Source organism: Patagioenas fasciata, chromosome 2 (assembly GCF_037038585.1).
Source record: "Patagioenas fasciata isolate bPatFas1 chromosome 2, bPatFas1.hap1, whole genome shotgun sequence".
In the NCBI taxonomy this organism is placed as follows: Eukaryota; Metazoa; Chordata; class Aves; order Columbiformes; family Columbidae; genus Patagioenas; species Patagioenas fasciata.
In genome coordinates, this window is record NC_092521.1 from 52,356,620 (window position 1) to 52,377,221 (window position 20,602).

Below are 20,602 nucleotides of genomic sequence, written 5' to 3' on the forward strand. Positions count from 1 at the left end.
CGCGTGAGCAACCGGGAAGACGGAAGTGACGACACACCCCCGCGCCCCTCCTTCCCTATCTTACTTCTCCGCCGCCTCGCTGTGACGTATGGTGGTGCGTGACGTATCGGCGGGCGGATTTGAAATTGAGAGGAAGGCGAAGGCGGCGGTCTTAACGGTAACGGTTGTTGGGACAGGCCGCTGAGTGGCGTGAGCTTTCCCCGCTGAGCGGACAGGCAGCAGCTCCGGGGTAGTGTCTGTTCTGTCCGTGGGGCGGACGAGTGTGCATGTGTCCATGAGGCGGGCGTGTGTCCGTGGGGCGGGCGGCGGGCACGGGCCTGCCCGGGAGAGCCGTTGACCGCGCACCGGAGGAAAGCCTCCGTTCTGCTGGCGAGTCGATTCTAGCGACCTACGCTCTTAAACTAATCGTTCGGTGTGTTTGTCAAGGCAATTTACTTTGTTTGTGGTGGGTCCCTGGTAAAGCAGTGGGAGAGCGCAGCTTACTGCTCCAGAGAAATTGAGGTCGTGGACAAGCTACCTGGGAAAGTGGGCCCGACCTAAATTTCTGTCACGGTTTGTGAGAAGTGGAACTAGAAGTATGATCATGAGTCACAATTTAGACTGTTAATGTGTTTTTGTAACGTTCGTAATGATGGTTTTTTTTTTTTATTCAGTCATTTGAGCCTGCCCCGCAAACAAAATAGATCCTCTGTGCAGGGCAAAAGTTGGCATTTTTTTTTTGCAGAGTTAATTTTGTTTGCCTCAAAATCTCACTTAATACCACTGTGGGGAAAGTTCAATAGTTGTAGTTTGATTTATATTTTGTGTGTGTAGCATGAAGTTAGCCACAATATTATCTCAGAATAGGCTTTCCAGTTTTTGTGCGATGATACTGTGTTATCATTTGCAGAGCCAATAAGTGGTCTCCGAATTAGTGGATAAAGGACAGATGGATGGCTGATTTGTTAGCGTGGCCTTCCTCCCAGCTGACTGGACGTAAACTTCTTAAGCCATTATGCCTTTGGAACCTGTAGGTTAGATATGACCGACATATACATAAAGGCAGAATACTAGGTTTGGAACAAGCACTGTTACTTTCATCAATAAAATAATTTGAAAGGCTGTGGCTGGTGCTATGTAGTTCTGGAGTCTGAAATAAATTTCTTTGTTTGTTTGTTTTGGTTTTAGGAGAACCCATTATTTCTGGAAACTGTCTGTCACACCGCCTGCACCAAAGTACAGTTCTACTTGCTTATTCTGACCCTTTGGAAAGTCCTTGTGGTGTTTAAGAAGGCGAATACTCTTAGATCCTGGATTTTCCAATACTGACAGCTTGTGATTTACAGTTTCGTCACCATGAGACGAAGCTCAAATATTACTAGAAGCAGTGGTCGGCAATCTATGATGGCACTGAGAGTGCAGGACAACAACAAGATGGGTCTTCAGACACCTCAGATGTAAGTCTTGCTTAATGTCTTGCTGAGAACAGGTATATAAAACTAACTATGAAGAGATTTACTATAATGTGTTTGAGTGTGTGAGTAGCAAATGAAAAAAAAAAAAAATCGGAGCAGCAAGAAGAAAATTCCCTGCAGCCAACAATAATTGCACCAATAAGTGCTCCAGTTCTGCAAAAAACTTTTTAAAATTTATTTGTATACCTATGACACATTTCAAATTGTAACACTTTTTCTTACCTATTTCTTAGGAGGTGGCTGGGGGGTGTGTATGTGTATGTATACTTAGAAATCTCCTTGCAGAAGTAGTTTTGTTAATGGACAAATAATACATTAAAATCAGGTGACTTTTCTAAGATGTTTCTAGGCTGAAGATGCTTAGGCTTATATGGATGTGTTTATAGTTTTCTTACATAAGCAAAAGATGAAATGGTCACTTGAATCCTTCTCCCTATCCCTCAGGAAGGACAGAGGTACATTTGGGAAGCTGAGCATGGGCAAACCTACACCTGCAACGCTGGAAAGAAAAGTCAGCTTTTTTGGGAAAAGGTATTAATAGCTTTAGATCTCTGTACTGTAAATTGAAACAATAACAGTCCCACATCATTTTGTAATTTTTGTGTCTTGACAAATTTTCCTTATAGGGAATAATGGACCTGAGGCCAGCAGACCTTCAGGTCTGTCTTCCTCCCCTCTTTCATCACTAAACAATAATGCCATGGAGTAGGAATTGCTGTGAGAGCTGTTCTTACTCTTGGAAATGATATGCACTGCAGATCTTAAGAGCTCCTCAATATGTCTGCCTGTTTAAGGAAGAGTGATATCCCCAGTACGCTATGCTGTAGTTTCTTTTCTCTCAGATGCAAAACTTCCTAAGTTCTATAATCTTTCAGCTTAGTTTGTGGTTTCTGTGTTCTTGCAAGTATCATCTTTCATAGGACCCCGCTGTTTCAGGGATCTATTCCTTTTAAAGATTCCTTAAATATTTCAGACTTTATTTTCAATGACCTGCATCATTTTATTTCTTCATTTTTGTGGTATTTTTCTGCTCTGTAAAACTTTATTTCTTTCAGGACACTGAAGAAAATATTCACCTAGGATGCAGTAATCCCTCTGTTGTGTGTGTGCATTATGGCTTCCAGATTGATGTTTTTCCAGTCATCCTAGATAAAGAGAAACATTCAGGCAGCCCTTTGCATAACAAATGCAAAAGAAACATAAAAATAGCAATTGTAGTGACTTAAACATTAAGCAAATTCTTTGTGTTGTCACAAGAGCTGTATTGATTTCTTGTTCTTAGAACTAGTGGGGCTGGAAGTACACGCAACAGTCAGTATGGTATGTTTGGTACAGAGAAGATCAAGGATCCCAGGCCACTTCATGACAAGACATTCATCCAACAGTGTATCAAGCAGCTTTGTGAGGTAACTTATTAACTTATTCTAAATGTTTGTTGTTAGGCATAAAAGATACTACTCAAATTAGTTTTTATGGTTTCAACTTCAGATTTTATTTAGTGACTAATATGCCATGTCTGTTTTTCTCAGTTTCTTTCTGAGAATGGTTACGCGCATAATGTTTCCATGAAATCACTGCAGTCTCCATCGGTTAAGGACTTTTTAAAAATCTTCACTTTTATCTGTGGATTTCTCCGCCCTTCTTATGAACTACCTAACTCAAAATTTGAAGAGGAAATTCCCAGAGTTTTTAAAGAACTTGGGTAAGATCATTAATGTTGTGCTAAATAGATTTGATACAGCTAGAAATTTAAAAGCTAAGAATTCTGCTTGATAGTTGCGGAGAACAGATAGGTTTCCTTATTCAGATGAGGCTCTGAAACTACAGTGTTGTAATTGTTTTTCCCTTTTGTTTAGCTCTAAGTTTACTGTCTGATTCTGAGACTCTACTGTACATTTTATATTTGAACTTGCAGAACTATAAGCACTTGGAAGCTTGCTTTTTTTTCATTACCTTGATTTGTATTAAACTTTGAAAGATAGAGACAATTTTTTTTTACAGACTCTTCTGGTTCGTTCTGCTAAAATCCAAGAACTGAAAAACAATTTCAGAAAGTTGTATCCAGCTCATTTAGTTAATATTTTTCTTGTAATTTCTCATTCTGCTTTCAAAGTAGACAGTGGAAATAAAAATTACATCGGGGGAGTGGAGGTAGGATAAAAACAAACAAACACCATCAACAACAAACCAAAATAAAATAAAACACACAAAAAAACCCACAAAACAAATTAAGTAGCTGGGTGGTTTATTTCCAATCTTGTTCAGTAACTGTTTGAAATAATTAATGTACTAACACTTTTCAAGAAAAAAAGATGCTCTCCCTGTTGATAACAGTGAATTTTCAGTCTTGCTTAAAAAAAAGAAAAAGTGTATTTTACTCCTGTAGATTTGAACCTATGATGGTGTCAAAGCACCAGGGCTCCTTCGATGGAGGTAAAAGTCTGTTCTGTTCACTTTCCAATGTTTTAATAAAATTTTGGTTTAACCTGTAACATTTTAAACTGCTGACCTAGCTGAAATATTGAAAAGGAAGTTGCTCTCAAGAGGATTTACTCTGCTGCACCAAAAGTGTAATCCTGTATAAAAATACTTATTTTGAGGGCTCATTTTAAGTTGTCTTTTGAGAGTCAGAAAATGGAACTAAATAATTTATTTTTTTAAATTCTCAGGCTGAATGGCTCATGAGAGCTTATTTAAAACTATCAGTCTATCAGTAGCTTCTTGTCCTATGTTCTTAAAATAACTTTGGGCAGCTGTCAGTCTAAAGACGGAATAAAATCTGTACTTCTGTGTTCCATTTTTTTTATAGATTTTGAGAGGATTTCTGTAATTAGCAGTATAGCCTTCGTGTGTTCTGTATTTATATGTAATATTAATATTATACTTTGATATGCAGCTGTTCTGAAATTCTTTTATGTAGTTACATGGCATTAAGCTGATTGAAAAACTGAAAAGCAGCTGACAAAGTGCATTTGACCCAAGAAGCAAGTATCTTGCCCTCTAAGAACAGGACTCCAATGTATCAGTTTGTTTTCATCTGTTAGGAAAGCCTTCAGGCTTTTACACCCAGTTTGGAAGTCTAAACATCATCCATTGGATTATTACTCCCTTCTTTGTGTTTGTTGTCTTTCCTTTGAGGTCTTTGTCTCATGGTGAATCACCTCATGCCCACAGCGTACACACTCCTTTGTCCTTAGTATTGCAGTGCCCATCTCTCCTCCCGCAGTAGCTTCAGAAAGAGAAAGACAGATCTGCTGCTACCAAGACCAAGCCAACATACTAAGTTGAATATGAAGAGGCTAAGGAATGTGTGAAGGAATAGTTTATGCTTCTTTGTATGAGGCCTTAATTGTTCCTAATCTTTGGAGATGCAAAAAAAGGCCACTTCTTCAATAGCTAGCCGTTTGAGGGGAGTGATTGTCCCACCCTATATCTCACTGGTTCTGCCCTGTGTGCAGTTTTGGGTGCCTCAATATACGAAGGATATCAAGCCTATTAGTGTATGTCCAGAGAAGGGTGACCAAGATGGTGAAAGGTCTCAAGGACAAGACTTATGAGGAGCGGCTAAGGTCACTTGGTTTGTTCAGACTGGAGGAGAGAAGGCTGAGGAAGCACCTCATCACAGGCTACACCTTCTGCAAGGGGGTCAGTAGAGGGGTGAGGTGGTGATCTCCACTCTAGTGACCAGTGATGGGACACAAGGAGACGAAATTAAGCTGCATCAGGGGAAGTTCAAATCAGACGCTAGGAAAATGTTCTTCACTGAAAACGTGGCCGGTCAGTGGTACAGGCTTCCCAGGGATGTTGTCACAGCACCAAACCTCTCAGAGTTCAAGGGAGTGTCTGGACAAGACTCTTAGTCATATGGTTTAGGTTTAGGTAGTCCTGCGAGGAGCAAGGGAGTTGGACTTGATGATCTTTATGGGTCCCTTACAACTTGAGATATTCTGTGATTCTATGAATCATGAAATGAGAAACCCATGATAATCGAATAAAATAGTGCTGTAAGAACTCAGCTTATCTCCCTTTGATGCATGGCATAAAGTACAATTCTTGTCCTTCCTACTGTGCCTTGATCTACATGTAAAAAACTGCTCTTTTGTTTTCATCACTGTTTGCCCCAGCTATTAAAGATGTCTTTTCTTTTGCCTTGTAGGTACCCCTTTGCTTTGTCAAAAAGCTCCATGTACACAGTGGGAGCACCACACACGTGGCCTCAGATCGTGACAGCTTTGGTTTGGTTAATTGATTCTGTCAAGGTATCACTTGTCTTCTTTAAGCCAAATAGTTTCATTTTTCAGGCTGGAATGTTAGTTTCAATAGAGACCTCTTAAATGCTTTCTAAAAATCTTTGTTTGACACTTATGTAAAGAAAAAGGCAGGTGTTCTTACCTGCCGTCTGGGAGCTAGTTCTTAGCCTTACTTTTAGTAATTTTAAACTGTGTTTTAATGATGTATGATAATATTTTATTTAACTGTGTGCACTGGATAAATTGGGAGGCAATGATGCCTTCCACATAATTAATTTGTGAAAAGTTAATCATGCATTTTCAGTGCAGATCTTCCTGTGACATCTGCAATCTTCTCCTAAATTTGAAGTCTAAGGATGGAATTTTCAATAGCAATTATTCAAGTGTCCTGTGATTGTTGTATAGAGTAGGGGGGGTTGTGTTTGAGTAGGGTTTGTTTGTTTTTTTAACAGTGATAACTCTGCTGCCAGCTCAGGTCTGAGCAAAATTTGGAAACTGTGACAGAAGTTCACCACTGCTGAACTGGGCACACATAAATCTCATCCTTTATGCTGAAAAGACGTGTTTGGCTTATAAAGACAATTTGGCAGTGTTGAATGTCCATTTAATGTGTCTTCATCTATAGTTTTAGTCAACTAAGCACAGGCTCATTACTCTGATGTGAGTGGTCACATTCTGAAGCAGAACCATTACACCCTGCTTATGGAAATCCTAATCCAATGTTATTCTGCTTCTTGTGAACACAAAACTAATATGAAAATTAATGGGTATTTTCACACTTGCTTTTTGTATGTACACCTGTGCCTTTCAGTTGTATGCGGCCACAAGGGAAAATGCACCATCGTTTGATGATGGACAGAGCTGGGGAGCAGAGACAGAAGATGGAATTGTACATAATAAGGTAGCATAGAAGTAAATGATTACCAGTATTATTCAACTTAATTTTGCCATGTGCTGTAACAACACAATTTAAATATATGACACCACAATTTTAATTGTACTTACATGTCCTGTTCAGTTTTATATTCACAGACTTCTCTTGGAAGTATAGTAGCATTATATTAATATAAAAGGCCTGATCAACTGCTTTCCTGAGCAGGCATCGTGGACAGTCTTTTGGTGAAGACTGGGTATTAAATTGAAATGCCATATTCTCTGAGTTGCTACTGTTCTCCTTTGTGGAGAATGGGGGTCACTATGCTGTTTGTTTATTGTTTTAGTAGGGTCTCAGGTGTATTTCTCTTTGGCACTTGAGTCTCCTAAGATTAACAGCAGTACAGTGTAAAGAGTGACTTAAATACAAATGTGGTGGCTCCTGCCAATATCTGCTCAGTTTACAATTTAAACGTTGGTCATAATGTTTAATTGCCTAGCCACAGAATAGGGTGGCAATGTAATTCAGACATTTAAAAATCCAGCAGCTTGCTTTCTTTCTAATTTATCGTAGATTATTAGGACTATTCAGATCTAACTCTGTGTTAACTTGCATCACAGCAGATGTTTGGATGAGGCTGTATGATGTACCAGAACACTTAATTAAAGAATTGCAAAAATCAAATTAAATCAGAATTTTGGAGTAAGGTTACAAACCTGACAGTTGACAAGTAAAAATGCTTTTAAGCTAAATGTGTGCTTATACATCGATACATAGGCATATAGGTGGAAAAAAATGTACAATACTGATGTAATTGCTTCTGAAAGATCTGTAATTTAAAGTCTCCAGTAAATTCTTTTTGGGTCACCTTTCTTTAATTCTAGATCAGTTCTCTGACATCTGCACATCTGAAGCATAGTGGTCATATTTACTGAAAAGGTCTGTTGAACAGACCTACAGTTTCCATAAACAAACCGGAGAGGATCATATGCTTCAAAATAATACATTCTTAAATATTGTACCTACTATCCTTATTAGGTATCCCAGAAAAATGTACCAAGTATTTCCAGATATTTCTAAATGTGAATTCTAGATGCCTCCTACTGCCTGGATATAATCTGTTGATAGTCTGTGTTTAAAGGGAAGGGAAAAAAGTTGATTTTTACGGAAGTGCAGGCAAACCAGTGAAAGATATTTTTAGTGCCTGTTTAATTTAATTGGTTAAGTACATTTAGACGGTCTAGATATTTTACACCCCTTTGAATTACTGAAATGAAAAATTTTTTAATTGTTTTCAGCTTTTTGTGGACTACTCTGTGAAGTGCTATGAGCAATTCATGAAAGGAAGAGATACTTTTGAGGAACTGGATGCAGAAGTGCAATCAAAATTCAGTAGGTTTTCATGTTTTAATGAAGTATTTAATTGTGTTACTGGTTTCTTTTATCCTAGCCTCTCTTTTGCTCAGTTTACAAGTGAAAGTGATCTGACGTAAGAGAACCTGAAATTCCCAAGTACTTCTCAGTTACTTCGACTTATTTTTCTTTTTGTTGATAGTACAGACAAACAAGTCATGCTCTGCTGTCAGCTGTACCTCTGTAACCCTACTGTTTCAATGGCTTTCTGACAGAAAAGCAGTATACAGTTCTTCAGATGCAAGCTCCGTCTATGCAAATGACTCTTGTTTCTGTCTAACAAAGTTAACAATTAAAAAAAGAAAAATATTATCAGAGGATGCACATACGATGAGTAAGAAAGTTCAGCTTCAAAGAGGTCTGAAAACAGTCTGCAAGAGTTCCATACTCTGTTGTGAAGGTTCCCATATATAATTCAGCGTGCACCTGTGTTTGTCTTCAGGGAGGTGGAAAGTTATTAATTTTTTACTCATTCATTTCATCACCTACTGAAATAACAACAGAATATGAGAACAAGGAGGAAAAATAGTTCTCACTTTCTATGCCCTTCTATGAAAAGCCAGACTAAGGACACTACCATTGCAAGCCAGAGCCATCAGTTAGAGAAGAAACGTAAGCTACCAGACTGTTACTAGATATTAGTAGGAAAAAGTAATCATGCCGTTGTTTCACAAACACTGAGGGAAGTAAGGGAAAAGATGTCTCAAGAGGCAAGGAAGTATGTGGATAGGAAAGGAGTATACAAATTGCATTACCTTGTGAAGCTGCAACAGATAACCACTACCCTGCAGTGTGGGCTGTATGAGAGTTTGGAAACTGACTTCACAGGAGTGATTTTGAGGTCTTAGGAGGACTGAAAAACATATTTATGGTGGTGGTTGTTTGTTTGTGGTGTTGTAGCTTTGTCTATTTGCTTTCTAATGAAAGTAGTTTGGTGGGTTTCATAGTTGTTTTTTGATGTGTTTGGTTTTTTTATTTTAGTTTAAAGTAATTGTCCAGATAATGGGTATATACTGTGCTGAAGCTAAAGCACAGATATTCAGATTAGGTTATGATATCCAGTGAGATTTATTTGTAACCTGCACCCATCTTTTTTTATTTCCATAGAGGATTTATTTAATATAGATGAATTCCAGATAGAAGGTTTAATATCTGACAACAGAAGACTTAATGAAGAGATTGCAAGACTAGAAAAAGAAAAGGAAAGTGAGCCGGTTAGTAAATTGTGTCTATGCTTGTTTATATGGTGGAGTTGAATTTTCTATTATTGATTATTATTGTCATTATTAAATGAAGATACTGGTGATATGTTACAACAAATGAAAAAATATTTTCAGTGCTCTGTGATATTTTAATTAGGCCAAGTTATTACACACTCTATACCATTATAGTACAAGGCATTTGCTGTGGAGTCTTCAGTTACTATTTGTTGAATATTATGCAGATACTTTCAGGTAATGAGATCTTGCATTAGCTGAAATATTAATAAAATATTTGAACCGCCTTTTTTTGTCTGAATTTCAACATTGTCTTTTCCAAAAGTGTTGGTATAAGAACTTATTGGGGGTTGAGATTATAAGATTCAGTTGTAACAGTACATTTTAGGGAAAATATCTTGTTTGAAAATATAGTTTCTGCTTTTAACACATCATGAATATAAAAAGCTTTAGTGGCTGTGCAGCTGGCAAATTGAGACTCCTGCCTACTGTGCAAAATGTGCTGCTCGTATTCCCAGCTTTCCTTGCCCTTTGTTTTATCTGCCCTTTGTGTATTATTATTGTACTTAAGTTGCAAATAATCTGTGGTAAGAACTTTCTTAATGCAATGCCTAATGGAAATCCAAGACTAAATGATGAAATGCAAGAATTAAGGTACTTTTTTGTTTTTATGATGACTTATTCTTTTGTTGTTATGATTAAGTTGATTCAGCTGTCACAGAGATTAAAATTTATTAAAGGTATTTAATTTTATATTTATACTATTGAAGTTGACCAATAACTCTACTGTCTGGTCTGGAAAGAAGATCATTATTTTAGATTAATATAATAGTGACTGTTCTTTCCATCCATTCACTAGGATCGTAGAGTAACACTACGAAACCTGAAATTGTCTCTTCAAGCAGACATCCAGAAATACCAGACTTATTTGGCTAATCTGGAATCTCATATAGTCATCCTTGAAGAAAAAGTGGAAGGTGTCAATGAGGAAGTTGAAACAGGAGGTAAGAAGGCTTTGGTGATAGTGAAGCTAGAAGTAGGTTTAAAATAATTGTAATTCTCAGCTTCAAGACAGGGAGAGATACTTAGTGTATGATACTACAAATAAACTTTCTGAAATTGATTGCTAATATAGAGATTATTTGGGCTGATAGCTATTTGTACAGTGGAGTATTGAAATGCAGATATTATTTACACATAAAAATACAGAGATTAAGTTTAACTATATATGCTGGTATTTTACATTCATTTCACATATGTTTTGTGAACTTAGAAATGGAAGTAGAAGCAATGAAGCAGGAGAATGCCCGGCTCCAACACATCTTTGATAACCAAAAGTACTCAGTTGCGGACATTGAGAGAATAAATCATGAGAGAAATGAGTTGCAGCAAACCATTAACAAGCTGACTAAGGAAGTGGAAGCAGAAGAACATCAGCTGTGGAATGAAGAGCTAAAATATGCTAGGAGTAAAGAGGCGGTATGTGAAAACCCAACTATGCTGAGAGATGGCTATCAGTTTTCATTATGCAAGCTTAAACTTGGGACTTGCACTATTGCTGACTTCTTTCCTAAATAATTTAAGAACAGCATAGATATGTCTTAACAGGCTAAAGTGACAAGAATGGCTTCTGTTTACAATCTCTCTGAATTTTTTTTCCTTTGCGCCTTTTCTGTTTTGACCATAATGGAAATGTATTCTTTTCATTTTTTTCTGCATCATAAGGGACATAGAATATGCACCACTGTCAGCTCTTCCTGTTACAGCATCAAGAGCCTTGATAACATTAACTTGAAATTGCCTTGATAACACAAGCAATTTCAGACTACTGTTAAGACTTGATAGCAAGGAAGTAATGCAAAACTAGTGCTTTGAATCAATATCTCTGCATGCATTTAGGGCTAGATTGGTCCCTTAATTGGAAGTTGTAGTAGATTTAAGGGCCAAATTCAATTCTCTCAAACAGGGTGAAAAGATGTGGTTCTGTAAGTGATGGGACATAAAAGCTTCTGCTTTGTTTTTTGTTTTTCATCTAGCAAAGTTTCAAATATGTTTTGCATTTGGAAAGGATAATACTTTATCAAGCACTTGGTATTAACTTAAATTCCTCATACTGTGCAAGTATGAAGCATGTAAGACTGGAAAAAATACTTATGTTCTCTGGCGTTTGCACATCGTTGGTACTCATTAATCAGAAAATAGAGCATTTAATAAGCTTTGTCTAGAGGTATGCTCAAGTTAAAGTTTGTTAATTAGGATGTGTGGCTATGTGGCATTTCCTGTCAAAACCAATGAGAGAAGGAATATCAACATGATGAATCACAGAATGTTAGGTATTGGAAGGGACCTCAAAAGATCATCTGGTCCAATCCCCCTGCCAGAGCAGGAACACCTAGATGAGGTTACACAGGAAGGCGTCCAGGTGGGTTTTGAATGTCTCCAGAGAAGGAGACTCCACAATCTCTCTGGGCAGCCTGTTCCAGTGTCTATCACCCTCACTGAGAAGTTTTGTCTCAAATTTAAATGGAACCTCCTGTGTTCCAGTTTATACCCATTGCCCCTTGTCTCATCATTGGTTGTCACTGAGAAGAGCCTGGCTCCATCCTCATGACACTCACCCTTTATATATCTATAAACATTAATGAGGTCACACCTCAGTCTCCTACAAACTAAAGAGACCCAGCTCCCTCAGCCTTTCCTCATAAGGGAGATGCTCCACTCCCTTAATCATCTTGGTTGCCCTACACTGGACTCTCTCCAGCAGTTCCCTGTCCTTCTTGAACTGAGGGGCACAGAACTGTACACAATATTCCAGGTGTTGTCTCACCGGGGCAGAGTAGAGGGGAAGGAGAACCTCTCTGGATCTCCTAACTACCCCCCTTCTAATACACCCCCGGATGCCATTGGCCTTCCTGGCCACAAGGGCACAGTGCTGGCTCATGGTAATCTTGCTGTCCACCAGAACCCCCAGGTCCCTTTCCCCTACACTGGTCTCCAACAGGTCATTCTGCAACTTATACTGGAACCTGGAATTGTTCCTGCCCAGATGCAAGACTCTACACTTGCACTTGTTATGTTTCATTAAATTTTTCCCTGCCCAACTCTCCAGCCTGTCCAGGTCTTGCTGGATGGCAGCACAGCCTTCTGACTGGTCATTGTTTTAGTTATTTGTATTTCCAAGCATATTCTTCCTTCTCTATCCAGTAATCCTGAAAAGTTGAGGGAGCAAAATATATGGCAAAAGAGTAGGGAAAAACACAGGTGAAACCATTCAGTCTCTCCCACACAGACTGAGAAACCTTGCAGAGTAAACTTTGAGAGAATCATGAACCAGCACTTAATCCAAACAATGCAAACTGCTGGACAGTCATTACATACAGCTCTTGCCTGCTGTGGCATGACTTGGGGTCATGTTTGTACAGAGAACTTGGAAATCTATTTAGAAGACCATATGAATACTTTTTGCAAAGCTTTTCACTTTGTTTCTTCTATGTTTTTTGCCCTTTTCTCTTCTGAACAGATTGAAATGCAACTGGCAGAGTATCATAAACTGGCTCGAAAACTGAAATTAATTCCAATAAGTGCTGAGAATTCCAAAGGCCACGATTTTGAGATTCAGTTTAATCCTGAGGCAGGACCAAATTGCCTAGTCAAATACAGAACTCAGATCAAGGTAAGTCAAGTCAACACTGAACATTTCTGTTATTCCTCACCAAAAAAAAAAAAAAAAAGCAAGCTTGTATGCTGCCATAACTACATCATAGTATAGGAAGGAAGTTTGATATTGGAGAGTACAGCAGCCTAAACAAAAACGGGAGAAAGAAAAGATGTATGGGGATAAATCTTAGTTCAAATGAACAAATTGCATTAGCCAGGTCTTCTTGTATATGTATTACAGGCTCCCCTTATGGAGATCATTAACCAGACTGAGGAAGAAATTAGGAATGCTACTCAACGGCACATGACGTTGGCAGATACTTTGGAACAGGTGTGTTGGTTAATGAAGATTAGGACTAAAATACTGTAATGTTATCTGCTGGCCCCATTTGACCTTTTTGCCTGCAGGAAGTGTGGTGTGATGGGTTGTTTTCTGATTGGGTGACTGGTTGGTGGTGCTAGGAGGGGAAAGCTGTGAGAAGATTGCTTTAATTATGATGGAACCTAACATTTTTTGAGAGAATTAGGGTCATCTTCTGACGGTTGAAATACTATGTATTCCCTGCACTGAAGATTACACAGCTTACATGTATTTGACCGTAAACATTGAAAAGTTGTTTTGTTTTTTTTTTTAAAGAAGTTGCCCATTCCAGTCTTTTGTGTGGCTTGCCACTGCTACCAAGTTGTCACCAGGAAGATTTTTAGTAATGTTGGGTTCAGAATGGATTGGAAGAAAGAGAATTTTATTTCCCCATTCTTCTTCCCCTACTTCAGTTTTTATTGCTCAGCATGACAATATAGGGTATGGAATATCCTTCTGGACCATTTTGGTGAACTGTCCTGGCTGCGCACCTTCCTAATCTGTTGCCTCCCCCTACCCCACTCACTGAGGGGCTGCCTTGATGCGGTGCAAGCGCTATACCAGCAACAGGCAAAATATTGTGTGTTACAAACAGTCTTTTAGGCACCTATTCAAAACAAAGCACCACACAGGCTGCTATGGAGCAAGTTAATGCAATCCCAGCCTGGACCGGTTTAAATATTCCTGGGCTACCATGTATTGTTTGTGATGGCATGGATTTATGTGGTGGAATTCTTTTTGAATTATATTTCTTGGTCATGTTTTTGTTCTAGGTGAAAGTAATGGTAGCAGACAAGAAAAGCAGTGTGAAAATGCTGGAAGAAGAAGCTGAAAAGCTGGATGATCTTTACCATCAGAAGCATAAGGTAGAACTTCTTATGGGTTGATGATGATTTGTCCTTAATGGTATCCTTATCCTTAATCATTACGTTTATACATAAGGGTTTGGGGTGCATTTTTTTTTTTGCCTGGACTCTTGTGTCCCTCCATTCCTCTTGCAGGATTCTTTATTTTCAGAAATATTTGAGCACTATCTTAAGTGACTCAGTTTTCACTTTCTCATAAAAAAATCTGGCATCATGTTTTGGCAGATCTTGTAAATCACAAGTTACTACATCCAGTAAAAAAAGCGATGGCAATCATCTCCTGACCTCAAGATGTCTCAAAGCATGTTCTTGAAAGAGATTTGAGAGTTAACAGTATCTGCCTTGTCTATTCAGTTTGCATAAAATAAATACACTTATAGATTTAGCAAATATGTTTAATTGTATTAAAAATAAGGAAAACATTATTTACTAAAAGCACATTACATGTTTTAATTATATAAAATTATTGCTTTATTTGTTTTTCTTCCCCAGTTGGGGAGCAGTTTCTATCCTTTTCCTCACATCTTGTTTAGCAACAAAACATAGCCCTCAGTGCTTCCCAGGTTCTCTAACAGAATGGCTTTGGTGGGGCTGTGGTACCCAGGAGAAAAATGCTTTTTGAACTGAACTAGTGTTTAACATACCTGCTCTTTCAAACCCCTACTTCTGTGCTATAGCCATGAAACAGGGTTATTTCATTGCTAATACCTGCATAGGTGGCTGAAGGCAATTCATTTAATTTATTGCTTTCAAAATCACCTGAAATTTAGTTTCTGATCTATAGCGTTGCATACGCTTTTCTTTTAAGGTAAGCTCATAAAAATACTCCGCTGCAACTGGATGGTCATAATAAAACATAAAACATGTAATTCCTCATGTAATTTTTAAAATGTTATTGATAAGACTATAGTATTAAAATTATTTTGAAGGATGATGTTTCAGTAATTGACCAGAATTGCATGTTTAGTTGATGGCAGAATTTAGTTTGGTTTTGTGCATTTAATTGTGCTAAGTATAGTGTCAACAGTGTCACTCTCCTTGGAGGGAGGATTACTTACATTTTGTACTCATCTTTCAGACATGAAAGGGAAAGCAGTTTTCTTATTCAAGTATTTTATTTTTTTAACCTAGAAACAGTTCTTCATTATGTTCCATTTTTAAGCTATTTAAAGTATGCAGAGTATGTAAATAACACTTTTTGAGTGTTCCTATGAAAAGAAAATAGCTGTAACACAGACCTTGCAATATGGTTAGAGAAATAAAGGGAGGGTTAGGTTGGTTTTGGGTGGAAGGTGATACAAAAAAATACCTGAAACTTCAGATTTGGGGGATGTCCTTGGGTTTTTTTTTTTTTAGTTCTCAGTTTGGAGTTCTGAATTTGCTATTGGAATGTAATCAGGCAATATAAAGGAGGAAAAAATCCTGATTATTTCTGAGTTATGCTCTTTATTTTTTTTTTCCCTCTTTCCTTATGTTTACAGGACGCAGGAGAGGAAGAGCAAAAATGGACAAATGAACTGGAATTGTTAGAGAAGCATAAACAGTTACTTGAGAGTGGTGTCAATGAAGGTCTTGGTGAAGCCACAAAAGAATTGGATGATCTTCAACGCCAGTAAGGCCCATAACTTCATGTTATTTGTGTAGTTTGTTTTGGTTTTCATGTGTTTCAAGGATAAAGACACTTTCTTGAATTGTAAGGTAAAATTATTTGGTGAGCATATTAATTTCAAAAATTCACAATTAAAAGGAATTTATCGTTAACACTTAAAATTTTGCTAGAATTTTGTCTGCTACATGATAACTCCTGGTTTCCATGTAATTTTTTTCATATATACTGTTGTAATAAAGAAATTAGTTTGTTTCCAAACTTATATGACAACTGCATTTTACAGCCTGAAGTCTGGAAAGACTATTCTGACTGTATTCTGACTCTGATGTACTTTGTTTCATATTGGTTAGCAAGTGCTTTTTCTTCTAAGTTGAGTACCAATATACAAATCTAACTTGTTTCAAGTTAATGCTAATAGAAAAAAATATGGCTAAACATTGTATACTTGGTGAAGGGTTTGTTTTAGATGTCAGGAATTTTGTAATTATGGATGTGACTTTCTGAGTGTCTTTACTTTTTAGATATCAAGTTGTTATGCAAACAACAACAGAAGAGAGCAGGAAAGCTGGTGATAACTTGAATCGACTTCTAGAAGTGATTGCGACCCATGTAGTGTCTATAGAGGTAAACTAAAATTTTATATTCAAAATTAAATCTTTCTAGAGATGCACAACTGCAGTTAAGCACATGGAAATTAGAACTTACTCTTTCCAATAATGTATCAGTTACTTGGAGCTGCTGCACTGAGTCTGGGGATTCTAGTTAAATAAATTCGTTGACAAAATCCTTGGTATAAATAATCAGTGTTGATTATTAAATTTTAGCAGTAACAGTCAAGTTTAATCTGCTTCTGGTAGATGTCTTTCAGAGAAGTGTTGAACTGAAATAACTTAAACTGTACAATGCCTGCTTAACATGCTTTAGCAGAACCAGTACAATAGAGACCATGATAGTTCTAATAAACTTTCTGTAACTCTTTTCTAGAAATATCTTGATGAACAGAATGAAAAAATTGACAGAGACTATGAAGAATTCATTTCTGAAGATCTATTGTCATCCTTGACCAGAATTCTGGACAGTTATAAAAAGAAGGCTGAAAGTCTATAATTACAAAAAAAGTGAAGATGAAAATTTTGCATTTCTGAAGCTCTGGTATGATGCCTTCTACAAGAATGGGTACTTCCTGCATTTGGCAGTGAAACTGGTTTTAAGCATAAGGAAATGTTTATGGACTTCCTTTGTTGCATCAACACAAACACATTAAAGAATATATTTGCATTTTCTTAAAAAAAGGCTTTGCTTTCACTTCCTCCTTGCAATATATCATGCATGATTACAAAAATCTGTGACAGGACAACTGTGGAACAACTTAATTTCATATTTCCTTTATAATTAAATCATTTGTGCTCTTCTAGGAACATTAGTAAGTCAAAAGTACAGTTAGCCTGTTAAAATAACAGCCCGAAGTGGACTTAAAGATGGAACCACAAGTGAGAGCACAAATACAGAGGGGACTGACAACTTGAAATACTGCTACTTAACTTGTGGTTTTTGTAAACTTGTAAAATTGCTAACTGTGTGAAGAGTTACGCTTTCTGGAGTACAGTTTGTTTATTTCTTAGTATACATATGTATTTGTTGCACATGCATGACAGTGTACATCCTTCTCCAAGCCTTTCTTTAAGTAGCAAGACCAAATGTAAATGTCTTTCAGTCTCTTGCTTTTTCAGTTATATATGAAACTATTCAGAGACCCCTCTTCCATGAGTAAGATTGCTTGGGTTTTTTTAACAAAAACCTCTTTGAAAAGATCAGTAGTAGTTATACAATAGTCTTCTAAGTAGTTTAGAGAAAGAAAGTCATTTTGAAAACAAAGTTCTGTCTCTGTCTGCTTATAGTCCCAGATGAACCTTCACTGTACTACTTCAATATGTATACCAGAGATAGTTCTAAGTAGGACAACATCTGAATTCTGGCAATATAGCTGATCAGTTGTAGATTTCGCTGATGTTAGATACATCAAAAAAAAAAAAAAAAAAACAAACAGCATTTCTATCTTGGGTAGTTTACGGTGATATTTCCTAGTAAAAGTATAGAAGTATTTGAGTGTTTTTATTAAAGAGCTCAGTGATAATAAATATCACTGATTCATATACACAATGATAAAAACAACTTTGCAGTCTGTTCAAAAGATTTTAGCTGTTGATAGCTAAATGAAGTTGCTCCTTAATTCTATGATTAGTCACAATATTTGAATGAAACACAGATCCCTAGCATCTATAAGAAAACTTAAGTTAGACCAGCTGAAAACAGACTGCAAATAAAAACTGAATTGTCTTTCATTCCAGGATACTTATGCAGACCATATATAAAACTCAGTTGTCCTAAACATAGTGTGAGAATCTTCTGGCTCCAATATGTGTATTTTGTTTCAGACATTACGACAATGATGGCATTGTTTAAGCTTCTCACTTTCAGTTCTTTTGTCCAGACAGCTATAGAAGTTTTCTGACAGGTGGGTAGTATTTCTGCTTTCTTCTGTTGTCCTCTTTCATTTTACCTTTACAAACTTTTTTTCCCTGTTATAGCCTAATCCTTATCAAATCTCAGTTCCTTCTCTTTAGGAGCTTTTTTTCTTTTGTGATTTTTTTCTAATATTTTTGTTATCTAAAGTAATATCCTTCTAATTAAGTAAAGCTGTGAAACATACAGCATAATCACATTCCTTTAAAATATGTACTTGCTTAGGGACTATGCTCTCTCTTGGCTGCCTCATACCTGTTTGCCTCTATAGCTGACTGTTCCTGTATTTATTAGTATCTGCAGGTTCTTTGTCATGTGCAGTAGTCAGTTGGCTGAGTAAATTAAAGCAAAATAAATGTAATTTCCGAGGACTAATACTAACCAAATGATAATAGGTTAAAGAATCAAGGTCACAACCACCTTCTTTCATGTACTGGCAAACATAATATTCTGAAATTAAAGTAGTCTGAGTAATAAAAAGTCCACATTTGTAATGTTGGCAACATGTTTTTGTTATTGGGCTGAACTATTGGTCTGTATATCAGTTAAACTGGATTGACTATAGAACCAGCTCAGGTTTTGAACTAGCTTCTGTAAAATATTTTGGGGATTTTTAGGTCATAAAATAACATAGAATAACACTGGCCAGTGTTTACTAGGTAATATTGTCTTCACATTTTGAAAGGGAGGAAATTTTTCAATGCTCCTTGAACATCACTCGTGTGTGATATATGAAGTCAGGTAGTTGGTTATTTTTTATTTGTAATCTGGAATGTGGTTTTAAATTTAGACAATAGACACTAGAACATAATTACTGCTCTTGATATCGGTTTTGTTTCTTTCTTTCAGAATGTACCACTGGCACCTGTATATTTCAGTAGTATGAGTCATTTGTAAATTTTTGCTTTTATATGGATACAGTTCCCTCATTTATTGCTTGTGTATTTTTTGTACAGTTTACTTAATATGTCTTACGTATTTTTATATTCAATAAAATTTCTTCAACCTCTTATCTGAAGAACAGCTTCTTACTGCAAATATAGAAACATGACATAAAAAGCACAATTAACTTTATTTTTATGGAGAACTAGGTAATAAATGATACTTAATTCCCTGACTATCCTTGCTGTTAAATGTGCATTGTGTAGAGGAAAAATAAATATAGAAACATCTATTTTCTGTAAATTGCAAAGGAATAAAAATTGTCTTAACCTTTTAAAAAATAGATGGCTTTATAAAAACAGAGGTCCAAGCTACTGTCACAACTTATTTATGTGTGTACATATCCCTGTGGTGTCAATCTTCCCAATGAGACTTTTGCTATTTTAAGCATTAAAGGACTATTTCCTTTACCACTGTTCCGATTTCTTTTTTCTACCTCATTATTTAAAAAAAAAAAAAAAAACCAAAACACATTGATGTTGTAGATGCATGGTAGAACACTGTGTATAGCTTTGTTCTATTCCATGGAGTATGTTACTTTTCATGGAGTATGTTACTTTTACTTTGTCAAAAACTCACATCACTGTCAAGTAATGGGTACTTCTTTTTGGAGTACTTATTGAATGCATCATATGAGCCTGATAAGTCTTTTCAGTTTTGCAGTGGCCATCCAGCTCGTGTGTGTGAGGCTACTCAGACCCTTCTAATTGGTTTTGCCAAGGTACAGTACTGTGTGTCTATGCTAGTATTTAGCTCCAAGCTGGATAACAGTATGTTGTTCCCTGTTGGTTCTGTAATATTTCTAATTAATATTATGTGTACTTTGGCTTTTAATTGGAGTTCTCATCCTTGCTCTCCTTTTTGTGGCAGAATTGAAAAACCATGTATATATTTGTCATGGTTTAATCTCAGCTAGCAACTAAGCAACCATGCAGGTGCACAGTCAGTCTCCCCTGGTGGGATGAGGGAGAGAATCAGAAAAATAAGTGAGAAAACTCATGGGGTCAGATAAGACAGTTTAATAAGTAAAGCAGAAGCTGCATATGTGAGCAAAGCAAAACAAGGAATTCATTCACTGCTTCCCATCAGCAGGCAGGTGTTCAGCAATCTGCAGGAAAGCTGAGCTCCATCATGCACAATGGTTACTTGGGAAGACAAACACCATCACCCTGAATGTCACCCCTTTCTTCTTCCCCAAAACACATATATTGAGCATGATGTCATATGGTGATGAATATCCCTCTGGCAAGTTGAGGTCAGCTGTACTGACTGTGCCCCTATCCAGCTTCTTGTACTCCTGGCATGGTTTGAGAAGCTGAAAAGTCCTTGACCACAACATAGCAACAATGAAAACATGAGTGTATTACTAACATTTTTATCATTCTAAATCTAAAAAACAGCAGTATACTAGCTACTAGAAAGAAAATTAACTCTAT

The 20,602-nt window shown here is 36.9% G+C and overlaps 1 protein-coding gene across 4 annotated transcripts; it reads left to right on the plus strand.

The window, feature by feature from the left end:
• The first annotated feature begins 55 nt into the window (after nt 1–55).
• Nucleotides 56–19,576, plus strand: NDC80 (NDC80 kinetochore complex component). Of its 4 annotated transcripts, XR_010650985.2 has the most exons (18): nt 56–157; nt 1,168–1,436; nt 1,899–1,985; nt 2,737–2,860; nt 2,984–3,156; nt 5,611–5,713; nt 6,516–6,605; nt 7,877–7,970; nt 9,099–9,205; nt 10,068–10,212; nt 10,482–10,687; nt 12,729–12,881; nt 13,107–13,196; nt 14,000–14,092; nt 15,574–15,704; nt 16,223–16,325; nt 16,686–18,216; nt 19,074–19,576. XR_010650985.2 is itself a non-coding variant. In XM_065832515.2 (17 exons), exons 2-17 carry the CDS (start codon nt 1,336–1,338, stop codon nt 16,806–16,808), a joined length of 1,923 nt encoding a protein of 640 aa, XP_065688587.1. In that variant the 5' UTR covers nt 56–157; nt 1,168–1,335; the 3' UTR covers nt 16,809–19,576. The 4 variants fall into 4 exon arrangements, 3 of the variants coding, with proteins under 3 accessions (XP_065688587.1, XP_071660312.1, XP_065688588.1); XM_065832515.2 differs by having other exon boundaries at nt 16,686–19,576; XM_071804211.1 differs by lacking the exon at nt 56–157 and adding an exon at nt 163–229 and having other exon boundaries at nt 16,686–19,576.
• The last annotated feature ends 1,026 nt before the right edge of the window (nt 19,577–20,602 follow it).